The sequence below is a fragment of the Balearica regulorum genome, chromosome 15 (assembly GCF_011004875.1).
Source record: "Balearica regulorum gibbericeps isolate bBalReg1 chromosome 15, bBalReg1.pri, whole genome shotgun sequence".
Taxonomy (NCBI): domain Eukaryota; kingdom Metazoa; phylum Chordata; class Aves; order Gruiformes; family Gruidae; genus Balearica; species Balearica regulorum.
This window is the reverse complement of record NC_046198.1, coordinates 759,920-785,728: the sequence shown is the minus strand read 5'-3', so window position 1 is coordinate 785,728 and position 25,809 is coordinate 759,920. Positions and strand designations below refer to the sequence as shown.

Below are 25,809 nucleotides of genomic sequence, written 5' to 3'. Positions count from 1 at the left end.
TGGGGAGCACCCAGCACAGAGAGGGGTCCTCAAATCAGCCTTCCCAAAGGTGCAATGGATGAGGCAGGTGGGGCTGCTGGGGATGGGCAGTTCCCATTGCCAAAGCTTCCTTTGGGGAGCAAGGCAAAGCATCCCCCATCACGATGCCTCCCCCTCTTTTCCCTCAGTGGTCCAGGTGAACATCCTGGAAATGGAGACAGTGGCCAACTGGGCCAAGTTCACCATCAACATCCTCTCTGTCTACAAGTGCCGGGACGAGCGGGTCAAGCGCGGCGACAACTTCTTGTGGATCCACCTGAAAGACCTGTCCTGCAAGTGCCCCAAGATCCAGATCAGCAAGAAGTACTTGGTCATGGGGATCAGCGAAAACTCCACTGACCGGCCGGGACTGATGGCCGACAAGAACAGCCTGGTCATCCAGTGGCGGGACGCCTGGACGCGCCGCCTTCGGAAACTGCAGCGGCGGGAGAAGAAGGGGAAGTGCGTGAAGCCCTGAGGGGTTCCCACCCATCCCATCCCACCCCGTGCTCAGCCCCAGCCCAGCTGCACGCTGCCAGGCTGTGCCCAGAGACTCTGTACATATATATAGTGTGAACGGACTCTTCTGTCTATAGTGTATATTTTGGCAATGGTTTACCTTTGTGTGTGCGTGTGCACGCGTGGGTGTGCGTGTGGGTCTTTTTCTCTAAGTGTGTATTAAAAATAACGCAGTAATGACAAACCTTTAATGAGGAGCAAAGCAGAGCGAGATCCCATGGGTGCCTGTCGCCTGAAGGAGCTTGAAGGGGATTGGTGCCCTGCTCTGGGCATGCTGTTCGTAGCGCTCGTTTTCTAGGCTTTTCTTTTCCCTCTAACAAAGTGTTCTGCCCGGTGTTGACATCAGAGTTGACAGTTGTCCTTTCTCCAGCATCCAGGGCCTGCCTCTTCCTCGGTCTCCGAAAATGTGCTGCTGTCAGGCCCCTCTCTGCTCTTCTCTTTGCCCAGTAGGAACAGGAGGTCAGAGTCTTCTGTCCTTCATCCTGCTGTGCATATGGGCAGGCTGAGCAGAAACCATCCAACACTGCAGAGGGACCAGCCCCAGGAGCTGCACCAGGAAGAGCAAATGAACTTTTGCAAGGCATGGTTCTCTGGTGACCTCGGGCTTACATGGACCAGTGCTGTCGCCTGGGGCCGGACCCATGCGATGCTGCAGTGCGGTGAGGAGGAGTCAGGCCGTGGCAGTGGGTTGGTGGCCACTACCAGGCAGAGCTGTGTCCACCAGGGAGAAAGGGACAGACTTCGCAACCCCCTGGCCATTACCTATCCTGGTGCATAGTCCAGGTGACCCAGCAGGAAAGACCTGGAGACACCCATTTCCTCCTCCTCTGTCCACCAGCAGGACCTGGGGTGGAGTGGACAGGCTGACCGGAGCCTCGTGTATCATCATCCATCCACCCAGGTCTATGTCCCTGTATTCTCAGCTGGTACCAACTGACATAATTCCACCCGTTTCTGTTGAGCTAACACCAAGTGACCATCTGCCTTGGTGTGCGTCATTCAGAGCTGGCCCGACTGCGTGCTCTCCTGGGAGGTACTGCTGTGGCCACTTTTGCTGTGGCCAAAGTTGTCTGAGGAGATGCACAAGGCAGAGGTGGCAGGAAGAGCGAAGAGCTTTTGTTGAGCCACCTCTAGTCCCTTATTTCTTCTTCACTATGTATTAGTCTCCAATTCAAACAGACATCAGTATCTTCCCATGTTGAGGTTGTAGCGGTCTTGGCATAATAAATATGAGTAGGACTAATAGGTGATTGGACAATAGATATTCCTTTCCCTACGAACCTTGCCTTGCTTATTGAATGGCTCAGCGAGGTATTGTAGTCTACATCACAGTCTTCCAGTGCCTTAGGATGATGCTTTGCCCTTTCGAGCCCATGGCAGCTTGCGTGGACTCCCCATCCCATGGGTGGTCTGGTGCTTCTGGGCTCCAGCATCCCAGGGTGGTGCTGGAGCCTGCAGCTGAAGAGACTGGTGGAGCACTTTTGGGGTTCAGGACAGGAGAGTTTGGGGAGTGAGGATCTAGTCACTGGAGGATGTCTGTGTGGACATGCAGGTGCCCTAATCGGGGAGCTCAGTGCATTGGTGAAGCTGCTGGAATTGCTGGAAGTGGCTTTTCAGAGATGGGGGGGACTGCAGTGCCATCTTTCATGTCGCATGGATGCTGGCGTGCCTACACAGGGCACAGGCAGAGCTGGGGGGAGGCCAGAAGCTGAGGGGCAAAGGGTATGTGGAACCACTTGGGCTTGGATGAGCTGGTCCTGTGCCACACTCCTGACATAGACCCCTCCTTCTGACCTGAGGGGATCCTCCCATCCCTGGTTCCTCTTGTTCTGGTTGTCATAGGCTATTGGCCTCTGCCATGAGATGGACCTTGAGGTACATGGGCCACCCAGCTCTCCTCTTTCTCCCATGGCTGCTCACACTCACTCCAACCTCATGTACCCACCAGTTCATAGAATCATAGAATATCCTGAGTTGGAAGGGACCCATAAGGATCATCAAGTCCAACTCCTGGCTCCACACAGGACCAGCCGAATCACAGCATATGACTGAGAGTGTTATCCAGGCGCTTCCTGAACTCAGTCAGGCTCGGTGCTGTGACCACTTCCCCGGGGGAGCCTGTTCCAGTGCCCGACCACCCTCTCAGTGAAGAACCTTTTCCTGATATCCAGTTGTCATGCAAGAGTCAGTGATGGAACACACTTTGGTTGTGCATGGCAGGGGTTCCCATTGGTGTGATCTCCATGACCCCAAGGGCTGCTCAGCATCACCCCACAGGGTGCGGGACCCCACTGGCCCCTCTTCTCAGCAGCCCCAGCCCACGGAAGAGCAGGGTGGCATCACTGCTCTGAGGGCATGGATGCTTATCAGGGCAGGGCTACAGAAGGCACATGTTTTCTCCAAGCAAGTACAGCCTTCAGGAGAGGCATGATGTGTCTGTGCTCCCCAAAAAGTGCTCTGCCCAGCTTGATGGGGCAGGAGGCCCCAGGGTGTTCTTTGGCACCTGATTTCTCCTACCCATGAAGCATGGCACCTGAAATTCTTTGAGGACTTTTGTGTTGGTTGTTGAAGTTCTCCATTTATTCTCCAGCTGGCTCTTCCGTCTTGTTTCAGCTCTGCCACCCAGGACTGCTGATGAGGAGGGATGGCTCCCAGCTGGTGCCCCAGCACACACGGGTGTCCTGCTGGGGCAGATCAGAGACACCAGGGCAGGGACCACCACATACCCCATGGGGTGCTGCTGAGGAGAGGAGCCCTCCCTTTTGGCTGGGGGATGTCCAAAATCCTGGCCAAAGGACTGGAGCAGGCCACTCTGCACCTTCACTAAGGCTGCTGCCTGGAAGATGTTTTCCTGACCCCCTGCTTGTGTCACCGCCAAGGTCCAAAGCAAGACTTCATCTTCTTCTTCCTCTTCCTCTGCCTGGCACAGCCAGCTGGAAACCCCCACACGCGGGTTCAGCTGTCCCTGGGACACTGGGGCTTGGTGCCGAGCACGGTCGTGGAGGCACCATGGGGTTGCTTGGAGATGCTGCTTGTCCCACTCTGCATCTCGGGGCAGGGCTGGGCACAGATGCCACCGCAGGCACAGTTTGGGGGAGGGCTGCAAAACCAGGGGCTGCTGTGCCACCCCCACAGGGATGCTGCTGAGGCAGCTGTCCATGCCCCACTTGCCACATGAGCAGCTCGCTGGAGAAAAGCCCTTTGCAGGGAAGGCTGGCTACACCACATCCAGCCCGTGTGCAACGCTGCGCGACCCTGCACCGCGGTCACACTTCTGTCCGCATTTAACCGAAGCCAGGTACCAAGCACCTGGGGAGACAACCCCGGCCAGGGACCCCAGCCTGCCCAGCCGTGCCTGATGCCTGCTGCTGTGGGTTTTTTGGGAGAATCAATGCTGCCCAGGGAATTTAGACACAGAGCTGCTCCCAGATACATATTTAAATCCCCACACACATCTACGTGCCGCCTTATCTTCTTTTTCTGTTTGCTTCATAATTTAACTGTATGACTGCACAGGGCAGGCCCAGGATGCTGGCGGGATCCTTTGCGAGTCACCCCGTGCAGATTTGGGGGTGGGCTCTGCTGTGCTGCTGGGGGTGCCCCGAGCCTGGCTGCTGAGACATCTGGCATGTAAAATACCACTTCAAGGGTGCCCATGTGCCCCTGCAACGTGGTGGTATCTGTGAAATGTGTAAAAAAGAAAAGCCAACGAATGTTATGAACCATAGTGTAACATATATAAGATATGTATGTTTGGGGTGTGTTATTATTATTTTATTTTTATTTTTAATAACATGAGTCTAATAAGTACCAGCTGCCTAATTCTGCGTCTTCTTTGCGTGCACACACAGTTTGCGTGTGGGCTGGGAAGCCGGGGGGCTTTGCCGAGGGGTTTCTCTGTCCCATCACCCCCAGCTCTGTGAGTCGGGGCTGTGCTGACCCAAAGGGTTTTACGAGCTCTGCAGGAACTTCCCCCCCCAGCTTTGTATGTGAACATGAGTGGGTTCAGGGCGTGCCGTGGGGCTGGCTCTGAGCATCCCCTGGTGCACCAAGGACCGATGGCTTATGGCCTGTCGTGGTCCATCTGTCTGGGCACAATGGAGATGGTGGACCTCAGAGAGCTCTTCCACCTCACCAAGACTGGGTCACCAGCCTCCAAACAGCTTCCTTGTACTCAATGGGCTCATCAGCCAAGTGGGGGGCTGTCCCCAAGCCCCCACCCACCTCCACTTCTCTGGCAGCTGAAGCATCTGGAGATACCCAAACCCTGCAGGGCTTCACAGCCACAGAGGTTAAATAGCTGGAAAAAATCTTCCACCTTCACATCACGACTCTCCAAGAGCTGTAACTGAAAAAAACAGAAACATTAATGATATTACTTGCTGTTTATTTTATTTAGGTATTGTTTTTATATACTCATTAATGGCTTATGTAATTATTTCATTGCTGTTCATAACACTAATATTTAAACAAAGCCACAGTTAAAAGAAAGAGTAATCAAGCCAAATTTCCAGTAGGCTTAACTGCTTTCAAAGCTAATTTAAGTGGGGAAAAAAAGGGATAATTAGCAGTCAAGTAAGGAGTTGCGTTCCCACCCATGTTGATGCAACAGGAGGCTGGTTGGCGCAGGCTCCGGCAGGCTGGAGTTGTGCTGGGGCACTTCCACTTCTGCCCGCACCCACCCAGCCCCAGCCACCCCCTTGGTGGTGGGAAGTGCTTGTCACCACGGGGTGCTGCCAGAGCCCGTGGGTGATGCAGGGCAGGGGTCTTGGGTGGCAGCAGGCGATGTTGCACAGTCCTGGTGGCCACAGCCAGCAGCCGTAGGCTTTGCAAGGGCAAGAGATGTTGCAGCGTAAATTCACCTTGCCATAATGAAGGTTTTCCAAAACAGCTCTTCAAGGAAAAAAAAATACTAATTCAGGAAAAGATCTGAAAAGACCTCGGCACGCTCCGGTGCACTCCCATTTCCTAGAGCGCAGATCTTGCCCACCCTGTGCAGCAGAAGGCTGAGCTCAGGTGTGCACCAAGAAACACTGCGCCAGAACCAGCTGCTCCAGGTGGTGAGTGCCTCATCCCCACGTGGAAGGGCCAAAACAACCATACACATTTTGCATCAGTGTTGGGGTTTTTTTAACAGACCTTTTCGCAGTATTCAGCTGGGGCAAAATGTTTGAGATTCAAAGGCAGCTGAAAGAGAGGCCAAGTTTGCAAGTTCCCCCCTGCTTTGGGACTGAATTTTGCAGCTGGTTGAAATTTTTCTCATTTCAAAATGTTGATGGACATTTTTCACGGAAACACAGAATTTGGCCAAAGAAGAAGCAAAATGTGAGAATACTACAGAAAACTCAATGTTCTTTTTCCATGTCGTGCAGCCCAGCTTCACTCATGAGAGATCACAGGAGCTCAGACAGCTGAACCCCAACCTTAGTGGACAGACAGGCGGGTGGATGAGCAGACAGATGGATGCATACACAGATTATTTCCCATCATTTTTTCTCTCGGTAACCAAAGTCCATATCAATAAAAATACACCTAAATCCAACAGGAAACACCCCCACTTTCGTGCAGCACAGTCGAGCAAAGAGCAATTTGCTTGGCCAACCGGGGCACAGCTCAGTGCTAGGCTTTGGGAACACGCTGCCTGATGAGGAGCTGTGTCTCTAAGTAGGGCAAGACTTAGAGAAGCAAGACCTACTTGCTTGGCCCCTTGTCATGGCCTGACGTGGTCTCCTTGCTCTCCTTGCTCCCTTGATGCTCTCTGGTACACAGAACAACTTTTCTCTGTCCTGCGATGCAGATCCACATGGTTCTTAGCAGTGGCTCCAGCTGTCAGAGAGGAGCGGTGGTGGTCTTGTGAGCCCATCCTTTCCATCCTTCTGTGGTTATTAACATGGAAGAGTGGTGCTTTGTCCCCTGTGGACGTGGTGTACTAGGGAATGGTGGCCTGCTGCCATCCCTCAGGTGTGGTGACCACTCTGCTACAGTGCCACGTCCTGCATCCTGGCAGCCCTCGGGGACACGCAGGGAAGGCAGTGGTGTCCGCAACAGTGGCCAGAGTCCTACAGCCAGGATCTGCTGCTGAGGACAACAGCTCTGTGCTCCCCCAGGACCCAAAGAATCCCTCTCTCATCTGCCTCCCAAAAGAACAAAAAGATTTCAGGTGCTTTTCCCTCAGTCCTCCGGCGGTGAGACCAGACATCGCCAGCTCCCAGCAGAGCAGGTCTGCAGTGGGCGAAGCCCCACAGAGGTTCTGCCATGCCCTTGGTACCACAGCGCTCTGTCCAGCACCCCTCACCCAAGCATGGCATTTTACTCGGCACTTTACAACCCTCACAAGCCTCATTAACCTCCCTGATTTTGCTTCCTCGTCCTGCACAAGGTTTCCCAGCCCTCCTCCTCCCCTGCCAGCCCTGAGCGGGGCTCTTCCACCCCACCCACGGCCACCCAGGCTCCCGCAGAGGGGCTGCAGGACCAGGGCAGGATGCACTTTCCCACTCATCACCACGTCAGCCAAGTGTGCAGGGGGTTTAGCTTGCTCCAGCCACTCTCGTCCTTGCAAAACGGTGGAGAAATGTGCTATTCTTCAAAATGCCAAGTGTATTTTACAAGCCTTGGGGCATTTATTACATCAGAGTTAATCACCATGTCATTCATTCATTTGTTCACTTAATCTTTCATCCCATCTATCTATCTCCCTGTTCATCTTTATTAGGGCACAATTCACTGGTTAAACATGTGCTCCCTGCGTGCACAGGATACCCGGCACCCATGCGGGGACGGGGGCCACGGGGACGGCAGGGGCTCAGTTTGGCAGGGCCTGGGGAGCAGGGAGGCAGCTTCCCACATCGGCTGCGCAGGGGAAACATGAGGAAACCATTAATTGATGGTCTGGCCCCGCGCCGTGTTTTCCCAAGGAAGAGCCGAAGACGGGGAATGGCTGGTGGTCAGCGGGCACCATCTGGAGAAAGCCATCGGCTCCCTCCTGCCGGGGTTTTCCCACCTCAGCAGTGATGGAGACGATGAAGCAAAAGAGAACAGCAGTTCCCCACCAGTGCCCTGGGGATGAGGGGACCCTGCTGCACCCCATGACCTGCATCATGCTGCGGTGTTACACTGCGTTTGCCAGTGGCACAAAAAGACCATCCTACCCAGGGATGCTGCGTGCCACAGCAGAGCTGTGGTGGTCCCCCTGTGACCTGGCTCAGCATCGCCGTGCCTGCTTCCAGGCTTTCACCGCCCAGTGGCCGCCACAACCTCACCCCCCTGTTTCATCCTTTGCCACTCGTGTCCGGGACAGCGAGGCATGGGACCTGGTGAGACTGCTTGTTCAGGGGGATGCTACATCTCCACTAAGTCAATGACAGGCTGGGGGCCTCTGCACAGGGCAGGATCAGGCCCTTATTGCCGAGCCGCCACCGGCATCCATTGAAGTGAGTTCTCTATTTACACAGCCAACCACGAGACTCAAATAAACGGCTGATGTTTTCATCTTGAACAAGACACACTACCCCAAAGCCTGGAGAACGGGCCTCTCTGCTGTCAAAATAAACACCCCCTCGGCACAGCCCGTACGATGGGAAATCATCAGCCTTTGTTTATTGGGCGGAGCAGGGAGAGGTGGCATGTCCAGAAGACGTCTGGTGCTGGGGGAGTTCAGAGGAGGGATTGCTGGTTGGAGAGCCGGCAGCAGCCAGACCGGGTGCACGTAGACACCAGCTGAGCCCTGGGTTTGCTGCAGCAGGGACCACGGTCCTGCCCATGGGCACAGGGGGAGAGGGGATGGGGGATGGGGCAGAGTGGACCCAGCTCAGCACATCTGAGGGGTTCTGAGGCGCCCAGGTCGGGTCTCTCCCCGGCACCAGCATCCTTGTAGAGACCTCTGGAGCAACAGTGTAAAGCGGGTGCTGCGTCCTGCCTGTCCCCTGCCTTCGCCCTGCCGGACAGATGACAGCAGGAGCAAAGCTTCTCCAATGCTTGCAGCTCCAGGCTGTGCGATGGGTCACTAACCCGACCCCATGGCCGCTTGAAGGCTATGGTATGTGGTGGCTCTTAAGTTGTCCCTTCCCCAGTGCCGCTGGCCGCCCACGCCGTGGTCCCTGCGGACCCCGGGGCCTGGCTGGGACAGGGTCGGTGCTGCTCGGGTCAGTGCCCCAGGAGCCCTCGGTGCTCTGCACGCTGTGGGGGCTTGTCCATCAGGAAGCACAGCAGAGCCCGCAGGGGTCTGGCTCACATCTTGAGCCAGAAATCGAGGTGGCTTTGGCCAGCCCCCCCATACAGACCTTTGGTGCTGTCCCTTTTCCAGCACAGCCAGGACAGTGCCTTGGCCTTGGGAGCAAGGCACAGTGGCTGGGCAGCGCTGTCACCGTCACCGCAAGGCTCAGACGTTCCTCCTGCCCTGCCCGGGTCCAAGCCGTGCAGCAGCAGCCCCATGGGTGCTGGGTCCCCACCTCCATCCCCACCCCTTGCTCCAGTGCTCAGCTTCAAGAGCGATCCTTTCCATCACCTGCCAGCTCACGTGGGGAAATTCCCGGTCTCGTCCATTATGCAAAATTAGCTCTCAGGGAGCGGCCTGGTGCATTTGCAGGCCTTCATCTGCTCAGGGCACTTTCAGACTTTTCCCTGGCATCCAGCGGGACGGCCATAAATCTCTGCTACTGCCTCCAAGTCGAACATTTCCTCCGAGCCCCGTTATTAATTTCTGAAAGATCCCATAAACCCCCAGATGGAAAAATATGGAGATATTTGCACATGTGCCGTAAAACACACTGCCCATCTATTTCAAATGGATGTGGCAATATATAAAACATACTTAGGGCATGAGCCAGGTTTCACGGTATTTAAACAAGGCGGCATGATGTAATTGGAATTTACAGTATAGGAGCAGATTGAAGCCGGGACTTGGTTGCGTACCATATATCTTCGATCTCCTGAAAATTTGGCCATGCTTTATAATGCCAAATGCCTTTTGTACTTGTCACCTATATTTTAAGTGGATGAACAGCTCCTTTTGTGAAGTATAAACGGTTGGAAAATATATATTTTTTTCCATCTGAATTTTGCAGCCTCTCTGGAGAGAAGAAATCTGTCCAGTCCCTCTGCAAACAGTGCGTATTCCCAGGGATGCAGGTGGTCTCGGAGCTTTGCTTCCCTCATTCCCTTGCCCGGATGGCTCCTGTCCCTGGGCAGCATGGTGCCACTGCCTCTCCTGTGCCATGGCCTCGCACCCACCGAGGCTCTGCTGTGTGGAGTTGGGGTGCGGACCTGCTTCCCACGGCTGCTGTTTCCCTGGGGAGGGAGATGGTGGTGAGCCCCCAGCACTGCTCCCTGATGCTGGGTAAGTGACCAGTGCTCCAGGCACTGCTCGTAAGTGTGTGGGCAGGAGGTGCTCTAGGCAGAGGGCAGCCCCTGGAAGAGGTGTCACCATCAGGTCCCCAAAAAAGATGCTCTGGTGCAGCTTGTCCAGATGTGCCCCCAACCTCCTGCAGCCCTTGAAGCCAGCATTGGGGGGCGAAGGGAGCAACGGGAGGGTGATGGGAGAGCCAGGGATGCTCAGAGGTCACCGACAACCAGGCTGTCCCCAAGCCATCTCCATCACCAGTGCAAGAACCCCTCTGCCACCTCTCCCCAGGACAGGGGTGGGCAGATGGGCGCAGCAAAGCTGGGGATTTTTTGGCTCCAGCAGCCCGGTTCCTCCCAGCAATGTCCTGGTTTCTCATCCCCTCCCCGCGCTGCTCAGACCCCCCGTGGTGCTCGCTGCTGTAGGGGATCTCCGGGGAGGTGGGGGGCCCCGGGGGGGGGCTGCAGCTGAGCCGGTCCCTGCCTGCTGCACCCCCTCCCTGCCTCGCCCATGCCCTTCCCATGGCGCCAGCCTGGCCCGGGAGGACCCACCAGCACAGATCGGGGTCTGCACCCCGGCGTGGGAGGATGGTGCGGCCCCACGGTTAGGGCAGGGAGATGGTTGCATGTGCTGTCTGAGGGACAGGTGTTTCCCCACAGCTTGGAAATCTCCCCAGGCTCCCCCAGCCAAAGAGCAAGGTAAAAAGAAGGGAAAAGCAAAAGATACCAAAGCATAAAAATTGAAATTTTGCTCATAGATGAGCTGGTGGCTCCATCCAGCCAGTCCAAGGGGTAGGCTGGGGGGACAGGGCTGATGGCACCCTGGTCCCCCAGCCCACAAGTGCCAGGGTGCTGTGGGGCTCTGAGGTGGCTGTGGGTTCTCAGAGGGGTGCTGGGGACACCCATCTGCAAGCCTGGGGCAGTGAGGAGGTGCCAGGAGATGGAGTTCCCCCATGCCTGCCAGCTTCAGGCAGGGCTGGTGGACCTGGTCTGGCCAAACTCACTGGCCCTCTCTCCACGCTCCTCCGAGCATCCAAGGGGTTCGGATAAGGAATTTTTGAAAAATACATAAATCAAGTCATTCTCTTCCAACAGAAAGAAAAGCCCTCCAAAAAACGTCAGTTAGAAATAATCCAAGTGATTTGTTTGGAAAATTTTGAAGCACAGGTCCTCCCGAGAGCCAGGATGGCCTCTCGGCCTCGCTCTCCAGAGCCAGGAACCAAGAGCCAAGACCCCAGCTCCAGGGCAGGAAGCCTAGAAACTCTCATAGCCACAGCTCAAGCTGGAGCCCAACGGAGCCATAGGCCACCTGCAGCTGAGCCAGGACCCCACAAGCCCACCTGGAGCCAAAGCTGAGCCTCCCTGGGGCTCTCAGGATGCGGGGTCCAGCCTCCCAGGGCCTGGGCTGGATGCTCAGGAGAGGGCTGGTAGCTGGCTCAGTTCAGGCAAACCGGCTTTTTTCAGAGGGTAAAACGAGTTTGATTGGGAATTTTCTAACCAGCCCTAGCTCTTGACCATCAAGCATGGTGCTGGCTGTGGATGAGACATAGGGGCTGGTTGTGCTAGCTGCTGGTGTGGAAATCAGGCTATTTCTCCTTGGCAGCCCCTGCACACACTGTGCCAGTGGCAAAACCCTGAGGTGGCATCCCACAGGATGTTTTCCTGCTCCACAATTCCAGGCTTAATTCTTGCTCATAAGCTGAACTGTTCTGCAGAATTGTGTTAGCAGCCATCTGTTAGATGGACAGAACTTGTGGTTTCTCTAGACCTCAAGAGACCTCCTCTATCACTTTCTGAAGGAGTCTTACTGCCAGACAGAAGGTCTCTTAGGGTTTCTCGTGAGGTTCAAGTGTGTACAGCACAGTGAAAAACTCCTCAGCAAGGTTGTGTGTGCGCACTTCCAGCCCACAGACCTCTTCTAGACCTGGCTATCAGAAGATGTTGAGCATCAGCCCTTTGAAAGCCAGGAGCCTTTCCATCATTGCCATGAGGGAGGATCAATAGACAGGCATCTGGAACCACTTCCCACGCTTGAGAGTTTGGCCTTCACCAAGCCAAAGCATCAGCCTCACCTACGGCTGAATTTTTGGCATTTGGCTAACACTCATGGGATGTTGTCCTGCAGGGGTGTTGGCATGAGCAGGTCAGCACCACGTGCCGAAGCGCCGTGTTAGAAGTGCTGGTGGAGGTGTTTGGCTCCTCGGCTCGTTCTGGGGCCAGTGGCAGGTTTCTGGTGTGCGTTAAATGACATGGACCTGCGTTCTATTGTCCAAACTGCCTCTTAATGGCGTGTTTCTCTGAGGTGAACTCGCCCAGGCTTGTTGGTCGTCATCCACAGGATGCCATCAGGGTTGCTTCTTTAGGCTGACAGTGGTGGTCAGTCCAATATCTTGGCTCATTTAATTCTAAGGGGAAGGGGAAGACAATGGAACGAGCTTTCCTTGCACGACCCCCATGGCGCTATTTGTCGGGATACCTTTACAGATGTAAGAAGAGAAGAAAGCAGATGGTTTAAGCCCCGTGGCTTTATCTAAGGAGTCTACAAAACCCTGCAGGGAAGGGGTGAGATTGCCAGAGGCTGGAAGCACTCAAACCCGGGCAAAGCAGCTCTGACAAATGGATGGAGCTGGAGGTGATGGCTCAGGAGGGGATAGCGTGGATAATGGGAGACAGGCACCGCGCTAGTGAATTCTTTGCCTGAAGAGACTGAGAATGGAGCAGCTCTAGGACATCAGAGGTATGTGAGGCCTTCGTCTATATGGCACACGGTGGACACTGACACAGGGGGGCTGACCAGCACAGATCCTTCAGCAGGAGCCAAGAAACGTGACAGAGAAACTGTGTTTCTGTATCTCTCTGGATGTTCCTTCCACATTCTCACCACCCTCCTCCATTGTTCTCTTATTCATCTCTCTCGCCTTTGACCTCTCCCCTCCCCTCCAAACTTTCTCTTTTCCCGAGTTTCTTGCTGTTTGGCTGCTCGTTCTCCCATTCCCGTCAGGGATGATAAATCACCTCTTTGGATGAGCGTCATCAACATACCAGATTCATCCTTCTTTTGACCTCCTCGGCACTGAGCCACTTCCAGGAGGTAAGAACTGGACCCAATTATGCTGGAGAGGAGATCACCAGTCGACCCGGTGAAACAGGAACTGGTCCATTCCCCTTTTTTTCTCCAGTCACAAGTCCTGCCCTTGTCAGACCTGCATGTTTAGTGGACACTGCACATCCCCTCCAGCCACCCACGCTGTGCATCCAGCTGAGGGCACCTCATGCTAAAGAGATGGCCATGTACACATGCCCCTCTCTTTTCTGATCTCCCTTACCTTGCTCCCTCCTTTCCCTCCCCCAACACACATCTGCTCACACAGTTACAGAGAATTCGTTTCATCTCACCATTGAGCCGTTTATTTCTTTCCAGAGAGTTAAAAGCCTGTCTCCCTTGATTTAGTGAGTCAAAGAGTGGCTGGGAGGGAGGGGGGAGAAGAAAAGAATGAAAGAAAGAAATAAATAATGAAAAAAAGGTCTTGGGAACATCTGGAGTTGCTCTTAAGCAAGACGCAATATTCTCGGCCAGATGTTGAAGTGACTGGCTTCTCCTTGGGAAACGTCCAACATGTCAGATGTCGAAATCCCACCTGACACCACCTTCTCTTCCCCTCTTCACCGCCTCCTTGCCCCCCTTTGTGTTGTGCTGCCCACAGAAATCCCCATAGGATGGCATTGAGAGGAAGGGACAGTTTGTCTGGGACCTTGTCAGGTGTCACCAGTAGGCACCAATGGGCCGAGCTTGTCACTTGGAAACAACTGCTTCATCAAGCAGAGGGATATGGAGAGGCTGGGCGAGCTCGTGGCAGATGGATGAGGCAGAGCCAGGCAACTGAGGAGGAATCGGCAACGCCGTTTCAAAGATCCAGGAGTAGGGCTGCAGCAGGACAGTCTGGGTGGTGTGAAAGCCATCTGAGATCTCTGGCAGCAAGGCTTTCCCAGCAAGGCAAAGACAAGACCTTTCTCAAACCCTGGGTGAAATCAGCTGACTTAGCTGCCAGGAAGGTGGAAGTGCACAAGCACGCTGGTGGTCTTGGGGCCACTTCCCCAGAGAAAGGAGCTCTTGGACAGACCAGTCATACTGAATCATCGTTGTCAGGGTAAGTGGACTACAAGGATTTATACCGGCTTCAGAGCTGTCCAGGCGAGCGGGGAGAGCACATCATTGAGAGCCGGTGTAGCTGAGGGGGTGACATCCATCCTGAGCCAGACACGCTCTGTGTCCTGTGGCACCCCGCTGCAGCGAGCGGCAGGCACTGGAGGTGTCATCCCTCACAGGCTGGACGCGGCACATCTGTCAGCTGCCTGGGTCAGCACCGCAGAGCCCTCTGCTCATGGGGGGTGCCCCTCGATTGCGGCCCATCGCCCTCCACCCCGTGTGTGCCCATCTGTCACTGAGCGCATCCAGCGGTGCCACCTGTGGGGATGCTTGGCATTCCTTCTTCCCACTGGTCGTTTATGAATTATGAACTGTGACGTGGAAAAGCAGAGCTGGGAGTTAGTCAGAGGAAAACCTCCAACAGTCTGCTGGGGAGGAAGGGCTGGCACCCCAGGGACAAGAGGCAGTGATGGGTGGCACCTGCCACGCTGGGCCAGCTCCTTCCCCACTCTGGATGCCCTGCGGAGGCTGAGGTCCATCCATTGGAGCCTGATCACCTCTTCCACACCTCAGTGCTGTTACTCCAGGGCCCAGCCATGGCCTCCTCTAAGCTGCTGCTCTTCAGCTTCCTACAAACAAAGGCGTGGGCTTGGCTGGTCCAGGGGAGTAACCACGGACAGGACAATCCACCTCCCTTTATTTACCGCTGTCCTGAGGAATCAGTAAGGAAAAGGAACCCTACTGCTGCCAGTCAAACACTGTCTAGGGCATTAGGAGGCTTTCATCTCCTACATCTCACTATGGTCGGTGCCAGGAACCCAGGGTTTATGGCCAACCCTATGGGGTTTTCAGGAGCTGGAATCTATCCTCAGGTCTCAGTGGTGTCCAAGTGCCAGACAAGCTCCCCAGGGCTCATCCAGGGCCTCCCACATGTCAGAGGTTACTCTGGGTGCACCATCGATCATCTTCCACATCACTGAGCTGGCCAGGTTAAGCAGAGACCTCCCTCCCCAGTAAAAGTGGGAAGTGAAAGATGGAGAAGTAAAGACAGTGGAGCCTTCCCTCCCATCTCCAAACCTCAGCAGGCATTGTGTGGTGTCACAGGGCTGTGATGGCTTGGACCAGCCCACGAGAGGCTCCAAGTTAAGCCAGCGGTAGCCATGTCCATGTAAACCCTCCTGCTCAGAGAGGTATGCCTTTGGGTGCTGCTCTCCCCAACTCCCTGCTCACTGCAGGGTCCTGAAGCTCAGACCACTCATGCCCTTTGGTTATTCCCTGAAGAAGCTGAGGAACCACAGCCGAAAGGAGCATCTTCTGCCTTTTCAGGGCAGGGCCAGGGACCACCTTAGCTAGCATGTGGAGGAAAGATGCAGGACCAAGGCACACATCCGGGTCTGCCTGCAGCCTTCCCTGCACTTCTTTCCTTTTCCTGGACTGAAAAATAATAGCTGAAGGCATCTGCTGAAAGCTCAGGAGCAACCCAACCTCAGGGGCTTTCCACCTCCCCGTGGCCCAATAGCCTCCTCTCCCCCGGCACAGGCAGTGCTGCAGGAGGACACCCAGACCCTCCATCACGACTGGTCCCAGCCCTGCGTGTCCCAGGCTGGGGTCCTCAGGACACAAGGACGTGAGGAGGTGCCAGCTGTCCCAGTCGCTCAGCAGATGTCTGCAGCAGGAGGGCTTGGTCCCTGCCGTGACCTGGTGCGTCGGCAGGGAATGTCTGGGCGAGAAGGGACTGCCACTGCTCAGGGGTGACCTTCTCTGGGTGCCCAAAGCCTTCATCCCCACATGGCATCAAAGCTCTGTGCTCCCTCCTGCTATGGGGGGGACCTTTATGGTCCCTAATCCAGGGGAGGGTTACCAGGAGACGATCTGTATGGAGACAGAAACATCTCTGAGCAGCAAATCAAGCTCTGGTCCCCTTTCTGGAGGACCATCCCTCCCCACACAGCCTGGGGAAGCTCCTGACCTCTACCCCTCCGCACGGCTGGGGTTAGTGGGACCCAGCCCCACATCGTGTGGGAGTCCCTCTCCCTTGGAGCGAGCCACCCTCCAGGGATGGGGGCAGGGTGGGGCGGGGTGAAAGTGCCCAGCGCGGGCACCAGGTGAGCTGGATCCTCCATGAGACCCCCACGGGGTGTCCCAGTCCTGTGCCCCCACCCCACGGCAGCGGGGCAGGGTGGGAGCAGGGGGCCAGAGCCCGGGCAGCCTGGGCAGGGGTGGTGGGGCTCAGGTGGCCGCAGCGGGGGCGTGGGGCCGGGGGCGACCGTGGTAATGACAACCAGGTGAGCGGCCCGGCGATAAGCCCCCAGGAATGTGGCGGCAGCAGCTGCCGGCCCGCGGCTTGCTCAGACCTTGGATGGGCCAATTAAGTAAATAGAAAATTTGGAGCGCGGGATCAAAGCCGGAGCGCGCGGGCTTTATTTATTTGGAAAAGGTCAGATTATATTGGCAGATGTGTTAAAGGAGAGAGGAGAAAAAAAACTTTCAAAAACATTGGCCCTGATTTGAGGTTTCCTGACGGGCGGGACGGGTTTTTTTTTTTTTCTCTTTCTTTTCAGGCCACGGGTGGGTAGGAGTGCTGGCAGCGCGTGGGGGGCGGCTGGGAGGGAAGGGCATGTCCGGCAGGCTCGTCCGCACCGGGCTCGCTGCCCCTGCCCACCCGCCTCCCATGCCCTCTGCCAGCAGCACCAGCCCCAGAAACAGGGGGGTCCCTCTGGCTCAGAGCCCGTGCCCCATCACGTCACGCTGGCCCCGGGTGGCCGGGGAGGTGGTCTCTGAGGTGGACCTGATGGGCTCTGCCCACTGCTTCCCTTCCCGGCCCCCCCAGCGGCTCCATCGGTGCTGGCACCCCAAGGCGATGCCACCGTCCCCCCTCCCCAGTGCCAGCCTGGCTGTCCCTGGCCATCCTGGGTCTCTGTCCCACCACTGCTGCTGCCGTTCTGGTTGCCCCAGCTCACAGAGGGGGAAGCCCACCCGAGCAGAGCGCCCAGCCGGGGCAGGACAGTGCCCAGCACCGCCTCACTCTGCCTGTCCTGCCTGCAGGCTCACTCTCCCGGGGGGCAGGGGGACCCCAGGATTGCCTGCCATCGATGAGCTGGGGGACATCCCCAGTGCCATCGGCACTGCCAGCAGCTGATGCTCGGGCTGGGGCTGGACCAGGTCCTCTCCTGGCTGCCGCTCCAGATCACCACGGTGTGCTCAGCCAGCACACCCCCCCCCCCAAATGGGGAACGGACATCACCTCCTTTAGCACCCCAAAACTGCGGGAGGATCATGCAAGCCTCAGCATCCGGCATGCCCCGGCTTTGCTCTGCTCCCCAGAAGCAGCGTGGGAGTCCCAGCTGGGGAAACTGAGTCAGGGGGGCAGGAGGGGAGAGGGGGGATGTGGTGCAGGCAGCGGAGGGAGGCAGCATCCAGCACCAAGATGGGAAGGTGACAGGAGGGACCTGCGATGGGGGAGAGGAATGTGTTCGCCTGGGCAGGAAATTGTTGGGCTCGGCGAGCGCGGGACCCGCCTGCTAAGAAAACAAGCAGAGGCCGAAAGGCAGCGGGGGCGCAGCGCCCGGCGGGGGGGCAGGAAGGGGGCTCCAGGGGCAGGAATGCCGGCTATGTCCCAGCTCCGGGCAGGTGTGCCGGACCCGCTGCTGTCACTGCTGCCAGCCCACGCCAAAGCTGCAGCTTAGCCGTGGGAGCCTGGTTTCCCCAGCATAGGCAGGCATGGAGCAGGGCAGCAGCCCGAGAGGTGCAGGCAGCTCCTCTTCTAGTCTAGGCCTGGCCCTGCCTCAGTTTCCCCAACCATAAAATCAAGGGAAGGTTGCTTTTCCCACCCTGTGCATCAGCCACGCGCAGTGACGAGCCCCATCCCGGGGGTGCCAGGGCAGGCGTGAACCATCAGCAGGGCTGAGAGCTGCAGGGCTTTGCTGAGCATGGACCTGGACCTCACTTAGAGCTGTGACGGAGGGAGCTTCTGATCGCCCAGGCTCGTGGTTATGGAGAAGGCAACCCCTGCATCACCGCTCCTGCCAGGTCTTCTCTGGATGCATGCCTGGTGCTACAGGGGTGATGGGGTGTGAGCAGAGACCATGGGGATGGGAGTGGGTCAGAGCAGGAACAGAGGGAGAAGTCAGGAAAGGTCTTGCTGGAAAGGGCTGGCACGAGGGGTCACAGCTACAGTGGTGGCCAAGGACAGGGGGTCCCTCGTGTCGGCAGCTGCCTGGTCCCCCACAGGGCTGCCACCGCCTGGCCACCCCGACCACCCGCCCCACCTTGTCCTCACAAAGGGAGGCTCGGTGCAGTCCCAGGATGGGTTTGCAGCCACGGGGACATTTCTGGGTCCCTTCTGTTCCCTTCATGGGACAGCATGGCATGAAATGCTGCCTGGATCATGGTGCTGTTTGGAAACTCTGCTGGCGTGTAATACAATATCTGGCAGGGGCGTCTACGACTTTATCTGCAACAGATCAGGTTAGAGCAAAACCTTCTGAGACAGCATCTGGAAGTGGTTTAACCTTTGCCAAGTTTTGCATGAAATACCAATTTTCCACCCCTTTCATTTGGTTTATTGAAATTAGGAGGGGAAACTCCCTCCCGCCTCTACTGCTCCCCCGCCCCATCCCTGGGTTCTCCTTTGGGACAGCTCAGCTTCTCACAGCTCTTCTGGAAAAGCTGAAGACGTCATGGAGCTGCGTCTCAGGCCAGGGAGCACCTCCCCATGCCGTGATGGGCAGCAGGGCTGTGCTGCATGGCTCTGTCGGGGTGTCTGAGAGGAGTCGAGCCAGGTCGTGGGCAGCAGCAGGAGCAAGGTGGTGGGGCGGGGGGAGCCTGTGGTGGCCAGCACGGAGAGCGGCGGAGCAGGGATGGGTGCAGCATTCCGGGATGGTGACCTGGGGAAAGTGCCACCATGCTGAGTAGGGACACAACTCATCCCATGGGACCTGGGCAGGAGCCATGCGGAGCAGCGGGTGGCATCAGAAGCTGACTGTGCCAGGCTGCTACTGATGCTGAGGTTTCAGAGAAGGAACGTTTTAACCAAACCTGGTATTTTCACCCCAAGCTCCACCGTGCCAAGCCGCAGGCCCTCACTGCAGAGCGGGGAGACGCGAGCGGCTGAGCAAACCATCACACACACTAGAAAATACGGCCAAATTCTGTACTCAGCTTCAAACTGCTCAAGCAGCTGCCGGGAACACACCTTCTCCCTGAAATTTTCCTTTCAAATGCATCACCTGAGGCAGGGGGATGGAAAGGGACAGCTTCAGGAAGGGCAGCACCAACCCAGCCACCAGCCCTGCTCGCCGGAGCCGCCAGCAGGGTCCTGGGCGGTCCTGAGGGGCCAGATCACACATGTGCCGTGTTTGCAGGATCTGAGCAGGTGTTTTTAGGATGGAGCTGGCATGTCAGCTTTTTGGGACAGATTTGCATGTGTTTGCCCATGCAAGGTGGGGGCTGTCAGTGGGACCGTGTCACTCCTGGCGCAGGGCAGCGGCAGTATGTTGTCCCACGGGAGAGCTGGCAGGGACAGAGAACTGGCTCTCCTCCCACCATGGGTACGAGGGTCAGGGGACAGGGACATGCCGAGGCCCCTGGCCAGGGGAGATGTCCTGGAAAACCGGGAGCTGCACTGTCTCAGCAAGAAACTCGGGTACTAAAATAACTTCCATCTTCCACATTGGAAACACATCCCAGATCGTGCCTGGCGGGAGGCGGCACGGGCAGATGCCCAGCTGCCTGCGGCTCCCACTGGCACAGCTCCATCGCGCCATGGGGACAGTCCTTGCAAGCTCTTTCTTGGACATCCAAGGAGCACAGGGAGTGTGTCTGGAGGCGGCACCGACCCAGGCTGCAGTACACAGCCTGGACATCCCTCTGCAGGAGGAGGGATGGGGAGGGGTGAGGCTGCTCGTCCCCTTGCTGGCCTGGAAGCAGCCAGCACGGCACGGCTGTGTGAACCAGACCGGGGTGCAGGGTTCAGTCCTGCAAAGGCCCAGCCCCACCACGGTCCCAGCCTGTCAAGCTGGGGCTCTGCGCTGGGTCCCCCCTCACCGTGCAGCCCCGGCCGTGCCGCAGCTCTCCATATGTCGCTGCAATGCCACCGCGATTCCACTGCCAAGGCCGGGCATCGCTTCCCACGGCTCCTGCTCCTGCAAAAGGGGGATGGAGGGAGAGGGGGGTCCCGTGTGCACATCCTTAGGGCGTAGTGGGGTGAGGGGGTCCTTTAGCCCACCCATGGCTAGGGTTGTGCTTGCCCTGCCCCGGGACCTGCTGCAGCAGGGATGGAGGAGTCCTGCCCCATGGTGGGGGCTTTAGGGAGTCCTTCTCTTCCACACAACCCCCCCAGCCCCTGCTCCTCCGCCCTCCTGCCCCACTGCCCCCCATCAGGGGCTGGACGGGCATTTGTTTTCTGCTGGCGTGGGTCCACACGGAGCCCGGCTGCCAGGCGGGGAGGGGAGCGAGGCTCAGCCAAGAGCTATGGAGCAAGGCGAGTGAAGCTCAAGGTTTAGCTGTCCTCGTCCCTGTCCTTCTCCTCCCACCCCATCCCAGAGGACGGTGCCTTTCCATATGCTGGCAGGGCCGGAGCCCAGCAGCGGATGCACCCGGCTGCAGCAGCCTCAGGTTCGGGGGCTGCACCGAAGCTCCTCTGCTCCAGGGAGAATGGGGGGGGGGGCTGCTGGGGGCTCCAGAAGCCTTCCCAAACCCAGACACTCCCCAGCTCGTGCTGCGGCCTCAGCATTCACCCTGCATCCCCATCCAGTCCTGGCTCTGTAGGGCTGGGCACAGGCTGGGGCTAGGCTGTGGTGCAGGATGTGATCCATGGAGGTGACACCCTACCCCAAGTACCTTTCCTGGGCACCATGCCGGGCCCTATGACCAGCAGGACATGTCCCCCACCGCTGCTGGTGTCGGCGGGACAACACGTCCATCCCCAGCACTGATATTCTTGCGAGGTGGGGGCAGCAGAACCTTTAGGGACCCCTGGGAAATCCCAGCCGTATTTCAGTGTGTGTGTGGGAGGTTATAAGAAGAGCCAGCCCCCCCGTCCAGCTGGATTCTGGCTCCTCCATCTGACACCTCCAGCGCTCCTCAGGGGTCCCAGCCTGGACTGCACAGCTGGGGAAACTGAGGCTCAGCAGGTGGGAACACGTCCCAGCCTGGCCTCAGCCCGATGCCACCAGCATCCCCCTGGCATCTGGGAATCATCTGGGGGTGTCCATCCCTGCAGTGTGCCGGTGGGAAGGTGGGATGTGATGGTCCCCTGCACACCAACACCTCTGAGGTTTCTTCCATGCACTCGGTGATGGCTCCATCCCTTTCCCCAGAGCCTGAGCCAGCCAGCACAGCCTCTGTGACTAGCCCTGCTCCTCCATCCCCGGATCCTCCATCCCCAGGATCCTCCATCCCCAGGCTCCCCCATCCTGCAAACCCCCGGGGTGTCCCTGTGCCCACAGCCTCCTCCCTGCACAGAGTCACACCTATTTAATTAAAGGTGTGAAATGATCTCATTAAATCAGTGCTGGGCTCTGTGTCCAAACTGCTCCAACAGCTTACGAATGGCTCATTTCCACTATGTTTCATCCTTCCCCCCCCCCCGGCTCCCTTTCTTTTTTTGGCTTGGTTTCCAAAGCAAATGAAGTTTCTGCAGCCGTGGTATGTGCGGGTATGTCTCTCTGTCCAGCTCTATAACTTTCAAAGCCACCAGCCAATTTCAACCAGAGTCAACAAAGGGATGGAGAGTTCAGAGATGCCCCGTCTCCACATGTCCCATAGGAAGGGTGGGAGATGCTGCATCCCCAGCCCCACTTTCACAGGACACTGGAGAAGCCAGATGGGAAAACAGCTTTGAGACACAAATCCCCAAGTTGGAGCTCATCCCCACCAGCCCCAAGAATAATTTGCTCCTTCCTACTGGAAATTTTGCCCACATCGATGCTGCTGAGGTTGTTTCACTGCAGGAACCATTTTGACCAAAACCCAAGTTTTAAAACACTCTTCCCATTTAATAATAACAACTGAGGAAGAGGAAAGGAAGAGCAAGAGCCAAGCAGTGCAAAACTTGGCCAGGGCACTGCCAGGGAGCTGTGGCAGTGCAGGCAGCTCACACCAGACTACCCAGCTAGGATGCATCCCTATGGGTTAAATCAGACCCTGCCAATAAATCAGCCGTGGAGGTGCTTTCTAGCCTGGGTCTCTGCCTCAGGACCTGGCAGGCAGAGGGATGCCATTGCATGGGGATGAAAACAACTTGACCACAGCCTGTCCCCTGCACTCTGCAGCTGGCATTGGGCAGGGGCTTCCTGGCACAGCCAGCTGGCAACAGGGATGCCATGGGGTCCTGGAGTTGCTGGCCAGTCCCAGTCCTTGTTCTTCTGCCACTGCCCTCCACTGCAGTCCCTTCACCCCCTCCCTGCTCCCACTCCCAGCTCGGTCCCTCGCTCCCCCCCTTCTTGGCCGGGTGTTTGCAGGCACAGGTGCACACCAGTCCCCCCCTGCTGCTGCTCTTTTTTTAATTAGCTGATAAAGAAAGCGTCCTTTTGAAGCAGGTAGGGGATTCCTCACATCCCTGGCATTGCTGGGCTGCCTGGCTGTAACCCTATTCCAGTTAAAAGCTTTCTGCACCCGTCCACAGCCCACCGGGCCTCCGGCTCGCCCCACACCTGCAGGCAAGTCCTCTCAGGCTGCCCGCTCGGCCACTCGTGCAATTACCCAACGTGATGATTAATTGAGGGAGCGCAGGAGGGACAGGGACTTCGTCTTGCCAGCAGTGACTGCCTTCACCCCTGATGTGGGGCGGCCGGGTCACCCCCCACCCTTGGCAGCCCAGCACCCAGCGCTGCCTCCGGAGCAATCCCCAAAGCCAGGGCTGCAGGTGGGTGTTGGGGGACCTGAGTCTCAGCAAGAATGTCCTCTCCCCGGCATCCCCGTACCCATCTCAGAAATGGGTGCTGTGGGGCATAGGGCTGTTTGCTGCAAAGCCCAAAGCTTGGTGGGTTTCTCTGCTCCTCCCAGCCCTCAGGCAATGGGTTGTGACTTGGGGAGAGAACACCAGGCAATGGGGCTTGGAGTCCTTTTCTGGGCAGGCTCTCTGCTCCCTGACCTCCATCGGCCTGGAAGCCCTCAGTCAGATGGCGGACAAGGTTGCAAAGCCCAATGCATGTCCTCTTGCAGCTCAATGCATGTCTTCTTGCAGCTCAGTGCACGTCCTCCTGCATCCTGATGCACGTCCACCTTGCAGCTCAATGCCTGTCCTCCTGCAGCCCAATGCACATCCCCCGATGCATATCCCCCTGCAGCCCAATCAATGTCCCCCCTGCAGCCTGATGCACGTCCCCCTTGCAGCCCAGCATATCGCAGGCCCCACGGCGTGCCGGCATGCCGAGGCAGCCTGTCAGCACAGCACGGCTCCCGGCCCCATGTGCTGCCCGTTATATTGCGGAACCAGTAAAAATTATTTCGGCATGTGCCTGTGTGGTCTGCAGTAATGCCCCAGCCTGAGATAACCTAAGCAGAGGAAGCCCCAGGCTGAGCATTAAATCTTCCTGCCCTTTGCCAGCAGCCCCCAAGTGTCTGACCCCCCCCATCCCACCACCAGCATCTCCTCTCTGTACTGGAAAGATGGCTCGGGGACCCCAGCAGCAACCCCCGGTGGGGTGAGCCCCACACACCACGGCAGTGACGGCATTCAGATCCTGCTTTAAATCAATTGCTGCACCCTGGCAGCTCTATTTCCACGGTCTCATGTTATTCTTTCACTCAGTCATGGGGAGAATGACTCTGTTTTCCTTCGGCAGTTTTGGTTCTTTTTCCTCTTTCCTTTCTTTCTTCCTTTCTTTCTCAGCGCGAAGGATGGGGTCGGAGTGAATATTCATTTCCACGGTTCCAGCTCATTGAGAACAATAAGGGCAGTAAACAGAGGGCAGCATTGCTCAGGAATGCGAAGCATTCGCCTGCGGTTTAAAATTACTAATTTTTTTACAGGCAAGAATATATATATATTTTTAGAGACCTTTAAGGACAGGCCAAATTCTGCTCCCCCACATTGCTTACCCCCCCCAGCACCCTCAAATCTCCCCCCCCTCCCCATTGGGTTTGTTGCAAACTGGCACTAACCGTAAGAGGTGATGGAGGGCTCAGCAAATCGGGGGTGCTGAGGGAGGCCGGCTGTGGAGCTGGAGTGGGGACGGGAGACCCAAAGTCACTGGTTGAAGCTGCAGAAGTTGAACCTGGAGCCTGAAGGTTTCGGGAACGGGCACAAAAAAAAGTGCTGCTGCGTGTGCCCCTCGCTGCAGCAAGGAATGTGGCTGGGGGTGCGACAGCACAGGGTGGCACCGGGGAGGGGATGCTGCCCTGGGCATCGCTGGCAGAGGTGCAGGCTGCGGGGCGGGGGGACCTGCCGGGACACACGTGCCCGTCCCGGGGTGCTGCAGGGCGAGGCCAGGCTGTCCCCATGCAGGGGTCACACGATGCTCTCGGGGTGACAGGGGACAGCTGGGCCACTGGCTGCAGGGGTGAGTGGGGACCCATCCCAGGTGCCCCCAGGAGAGCCACAGTCAGCTGCTTCCACCTGCCTGGCCACCCAGGACCTTCCCAGTCCACGTGGGACAATTCCCACCTCCAGGCACTCGGAGGGGCCGTGCCCCACCACTGTCATGCCCCAGCCCGGAGGTGCTGCCCATCTGGCCCTGGTACCATCCCACCCCCACATCCATGCTGGCTCAGAGCATCCCCTTCTCCCTCCCCACGATGCAAGCCCTATTGCCGCTTCTCCTGCAAAAAGAGCTGGTCTGGGAAGACCGAAGGTGTGTGGGAAGGCCAGGATGTCTTCACTTCCCAACCTCAGAGGGATGGTTGCACCTCAGAGTCCCTGGCTTTAGACCTGCTCAGCTGCCCAGCGCCACAACCAGCAACCAGCACGGTGGGCAGAGCCGTGGAGCCTGGCCTGGGGACATCGGCAAGGGGTGATGCGAAATCACAAGGGCTGCTGCTCAGCTGCACCGATCCCCACATCTCCATCAATTCCTCCCTCTCGGAGGAGGCAGGAGGACCAGGAGAGTCAGCTGAGGACGTTCGGGCTCACAGCTTCACTTCCGAATGGAACAGAGGAGGGAAGCTTTGTTTTATTGAGAGCAATTGCTTTCATAGCCCTGCCCCAACAGACACGCACGCATCCTGTCTCAGGGCTGATTAGCTCCAGATCTGCACACGCTGGCTGTGTGGGGATGGCTGCCTCCCACAGCCCTCCCAGCCCCGGGGCTGCCCCCCGCCGACCTTCCACCCCACATCCCCAAAGACATCCAGGCTCCGCTCGCAGGGAGCAGCTGCGGTTCCTCCCATCTGGATCCTCTTTGCAGATCCAGCTCCCAAACGTTTTGCCGCTCACCCGGAGGCTGAATGGAAACATTTGGGCCCTTTCTCTTTGCTCGCCTCTTCCTCTTCGTGGCTGTGAAACCTTCCCTGCGCCTTCTGCGGTGGCACAAGTGCTGCCCCAGGGCATCGGGGCTCACCCCAAGCTGCTTTCCCCTGCGAACGTCCAGCAAAGGCCATTGTAGACCCCAAGCTGGACCCTGCAGCAGGACCAGCCTGAGCTGAGGGGTGGATTTGGAGACCAGATGAGCCGCCAGCTGATGCAGTTTGCTTCCACGGGCCTTTTATGACAGCTGAACAGCTTGAAGAGTCACAAACTGTGAAGGAATATAGCAAAAACTCCATAAATCAAGTGAAAAGGCATAGACATAAAGCTGGGAAGACATTTGCCTTTTATTGTCTTTTCGGACAGGCTTAGCATTTAAAGG

At 57.2% G+C, this 25,809-nt stretch overlaps 1 protein-coding gene across 1 annotated transcript in view; it reads left to right on the top strand.

The window, feature by feature from the left end:
- Positions 1 to 4,345, top strand: part of NTN3 (netrin 3) — a 37,473-nt gene extending 33,128 nt beyond the window's left edge. The window contains exon 7 of the mRNA XM_075767349.1: positions 168 to 4,345. Within this exon, the coding sequence (XP_075623464.1) occupies positions 168 to 496 (329 nt within the window). The 3' untranslated portion in view covers positions 497 to 4,345. The remainder of the gene's footprint in view (positions 1 to 167) is intronic.
- The last annotated feature ends 21,464 nt before the right edge of the window (positions 4,346 to 25,809 follow it).